This window comes from Penaeus chinensis, chromosome 1 (assembly GCF_019202785.1).
Source record: "Penaeus chinensis breed Huanghai No. 1 chromosome 1, ASM1920278v2, whole genome shotgun sequence".
NCBI classification, from domain to species: domain Eukaryota; kingdom Metazoa; phylum Arthropoda; class Malacostraca; order Decapoda; family Penaeidae; genus Penaeus; species Penaeus chinensis.
This window is the reverse complement of record NC_061819.1, coordinates 14,503,444-14,506,863: the sequence shown is the minus strand read 5'-3', so window position 1 is coordinate 14,506,863 and position 3,420 is coordinate 14,503,444. Positions and strand designations below refer to the sequence as shown.

Genomic DNA, 3,420 nt, shown 5'->3' with positions numbered 1-3,420 from the left:
AGAGAAAAAAAACACGAGAATTTGAAGAGAAAACGGAAGGAAAATCTGAAATAAAAATAAGAGAGGTCCGATATAATTTCATCAGCCTCATGTGGCAAAGAAAGAAGTTATTCGAGTCACAGCAGATTAAATGGACAAATAAACCTTAACAAAACATTCGAGGAAAAAAAAAAGAAGACACGAATGAGAGAGAAAACGGAAGGCAAATCCGAAACAGAAATGAAGGGGGGACCAATATAATTTTCTCGACCTAATGTGGCGGAGGCGGAAGGGATCTCCACCCCGGGCACAGCGAGATCACATGTGCGCCAGAACATTAAGGAAGTCTCCAGATTTACAAAAGCTCAAGAATCAGATGAGGGAGCGTAAAACTCAACTTGTGTATTCCTCCCTATTTGTCCTTCTCTCCCCCTCCTCCCATTTTCTCCCCTCTTTCTTTCGTTTTCTTCCTGTCATTCCAGTTCTTCTCTGTTCGCTTTTCCTCTGTCTCTGTCTGTCTGTCTGTCTGTCTGTCTGTCTGTCTGTCTGTCTGTCTATTTGTCTGTCTGTCTCCTTCCCCCTTTCCTCTACCTCTGGTCCTCCCCATATCTCAGTAAAATGAGGGATTGGGGTGTGGAGGAGGGAGGAGGGTGGGGAGGGAAGGGGAAGTGGAAGGAAAGGGAGGAGAAAGGGAGGGGCGAGAGGGGAAGAAGAGGGGAGAGAGGGGTAGAAGAGGGGAGAGAGGGGTAAAAGAAGGGAGAGAGGAGTAAAAGAGGGGAGAGAGGAGTAAAAGAGGGGAGAGAGGAGTAGAAGAGGGGAGAGAGGGGTAGAAGAGGGGAGAGAGGAGTAGAAGAGGGGAGAGAGGGGTAGAAGAGGGGAGAGAGAGTAATATAGTGAGGCCGGTTGGGGTTGAACGGGAGAAAAGTACTGCCGAATGAAGGCGCGGGACTCGAGATGGAGAGGGGCGTTTGGGCAGGATGTGCAAGATGGCATGTTCAGAGTAATACAGAAGAACATAAGGTGTATATATATAGCTTATTCTGAAAGTCGGGCAAAAAGGACGGGGAGGAAGAAAGATAGGAAGATAGAGAGAGAAGGGAGAGAGAGAAGAGAAGAGAAGAGAAGAGAAGAGAAGAGAGGGGAGAAGAGAAGAGAGAGAGCGAGCGAGAGAGGAATTGGAAAAGAAGGGTGGTTATGGGCGCGTGTGTAAGAAGTGGGAGGTAGGGGGGTTGGGGAGGGTCAGAGAGGCTATAATGTACCCTAGAGCCCCGGGCCAGGATTGATGTATTATAGTTTATCCGTGCTCTGTCCGCCATTATTACCGTACTGACAGCTGCCATTGAGGAGCTGCCTCGGATGTCTTGGCCCATCTATCAGGCTCGTCCGGGTCACATTGCACCACCCTCCTGCGCTGCTGTTACCCTGGACCCTGTTCCTGTGTTATCTGCTGTCTGTCTGTCTGACTATCTCTGGCGAAAAGGGGGGGAGGGAGTCCTTCTGGGTATACTTTTGATTATATTTCCCTGAGCTCTCCCCGTCTGGTTCAAATGATGGATTCACTCCCGGCAGCGGCTGACAGAACTCTACAGAGGGGACTCGCCTTCCTCGCACCGAAAGCAGAGTACAAATACACTTGTGGCTTGCAGCCTTTCGTTCACCATTTTCCCTCCCCCGCCGAGACTCGCGAGCTGCTATAGACTCCCTGATCCTGATAATGGGAAACGTCAGGAGCTCCAAACAAATGATTACGGATGGCGCGTGTCTCCGGCGAGACCGTGAGCAACCTCCTCGCCTCCCTGATTGTTCTCGCCTCGCCTGGGACCTGCAGCCCCCCCCCCCCCCACCCCCTTACTCCTCCTCCTTCGCCCTTCTCCCTTCCCCCACTTCTTCTTCTTCTTCGCATTCCTACCTCTCCCTCTTCTTCTTACCCCTCCCTTCCCCCTTGCTTTCTTCGTTCCCTCTCCCTTCCACCCCTTTGTCGCTCTCCTCCATCCCCCTCTTCTTCCAACCCTCTTCTTCTTCCTCCCTTTTCCCTCTTCTCCCTCCCATCCCTCTTCCTCTCCTCCCCGTTCTCCTTCAAGCATTCCTTCGTCCCCCCCCCCCCCCCCCTTCCATGCCTGTGCTTCACTCGAGTCGATCTTCTTCATTGAAATTGGCCTTCGCTTTTCCCACGTGCGGAAGAGGGCTCCCCTCCGCCCTCGAGTCTCTCCATATCCGACCTAAGCCCTGTGTTACGATTTTCCCTTCTCGTCGAATAAAGTGCCTGTCTATAACGTTTTTTTCTTCTATTTTTTGTTATTGGCGTCGAAGGGGGGATTTTTTGTGTTTTTTTGTTTTCCTTTCTTTAGCCCTGTGTTCTATTCCTTTGTGTCCTGTTGCACATGACTTTAAATTCCTCTTTCGTGTGCGAGTCCAACCGTCTTTCAATCGGGCTTCATGTACATCGCTCACGAAAAAAATAAACATGGTATTATGCAAACCTCATTCGCGACGTATGGCTATTAAAAAATAATACTAAAAGAGAAAAGACAAACCAAAAAAAGACTAGTAAAAAAAAAAGGGAGAAATCAGCGAGCCAGGCATCCTGAAGCGACTCAATTTCCCCGGCAAGGCAGCCGTGGGAGGTGAGCTCCCTCTTGACGAGCCTCCACCAAGGTAATCTCTGGCTTACTCGAGTTGCAAGCTCTGAGGCCGCGTCTGCTACATCTGAGCCTCCTCCTTGCTCTGCGTCTATAATGTCTCTCTAGCGATAAATATTTCCAAATTCAATTTATCCTTAATAGTAGAAAGAGAGAGTGAGAAGGCACAGGGGTAACTCCGGAGGACTTGCATTTTCATCCAGCCGAGGCAGGAAATTCGGTTTGTGTTCGGAGGGTAAAATGTGCATTCCTGGATCCGTCTGTCAAAAAGGGAGCATATGGCCCGAGCGGCGCGGGGAGGCGGGAGCATGAACAGGTGGGAGACTCCGCGCGGGGTAAGCGCCACTAACTAATCTGCAGAGGCCGCCACGTTCCCGGAGATTGAAACACATAAGCATGTAATTCCTTGTAATTAGGCAGTACGCGAAAGGTGGTGCGGACAAAATGTTTCGCTCCGTGAGCCACAGGTGATTGTTCAGCGGAGCGGCGAGGGCGTGGCGGCGTCCACAACGTTATGACACAGAGCGAACAGCAGCGGGCCGGTCCAGGATCAAACAACACGCTCTCTGGAGGGTTGACCGCCGCCATATTGGTTTAATCAATTGCTAGAGGGTGGACTCGAATGCCATAATGCTTCGTCCGGATCAGCAAAACGCTACATCTCCAAGCCGGCCTCGTTCTTTAAATTGGACGCCATAATTGTAGGTGTGTCTGCCTAAACCTGATTCAGTGGAAAGGACCACTGATAAAAGTGTGCGGTGGAGGTGACGGGATGGCGGTGGATGGCGTGGAACGTTCTCTC

The 3,420-nt window shown here is 50.7% G+C and overlaps 1 protein-coding gene across 1 annotated transcript in view; it reads right to left on the bottom strand.

The window, feature by feature from the left end:
• Window positions 1–3,206, bottom strand: part of LOC125032249 — a 24,004-nt gene extending 20,798 nt beyond the window's left edge. The window contains exons 1-3 of the mRNA XM_047623380.1: window positions 3,042–3,206; window positions 2,556–2,722; window positions 1,487–1,687 (exon numbers count right to left, since the gene is read on the bottom strand). Of these exons, the coding sequence (XP_047479336.1) occupies window positions 1,487–1,687; window positions 2,556–2,722; window positions 3,042–3,206 (533 nt within the window). The remainder of the gene's footprint in view (window positions 1–1,486; window positions 1,688–2,555; window positions 2,723–3,041) is intronic.
• Window positions 3,207–3,420: the final 214 nt, after the last annotated feature.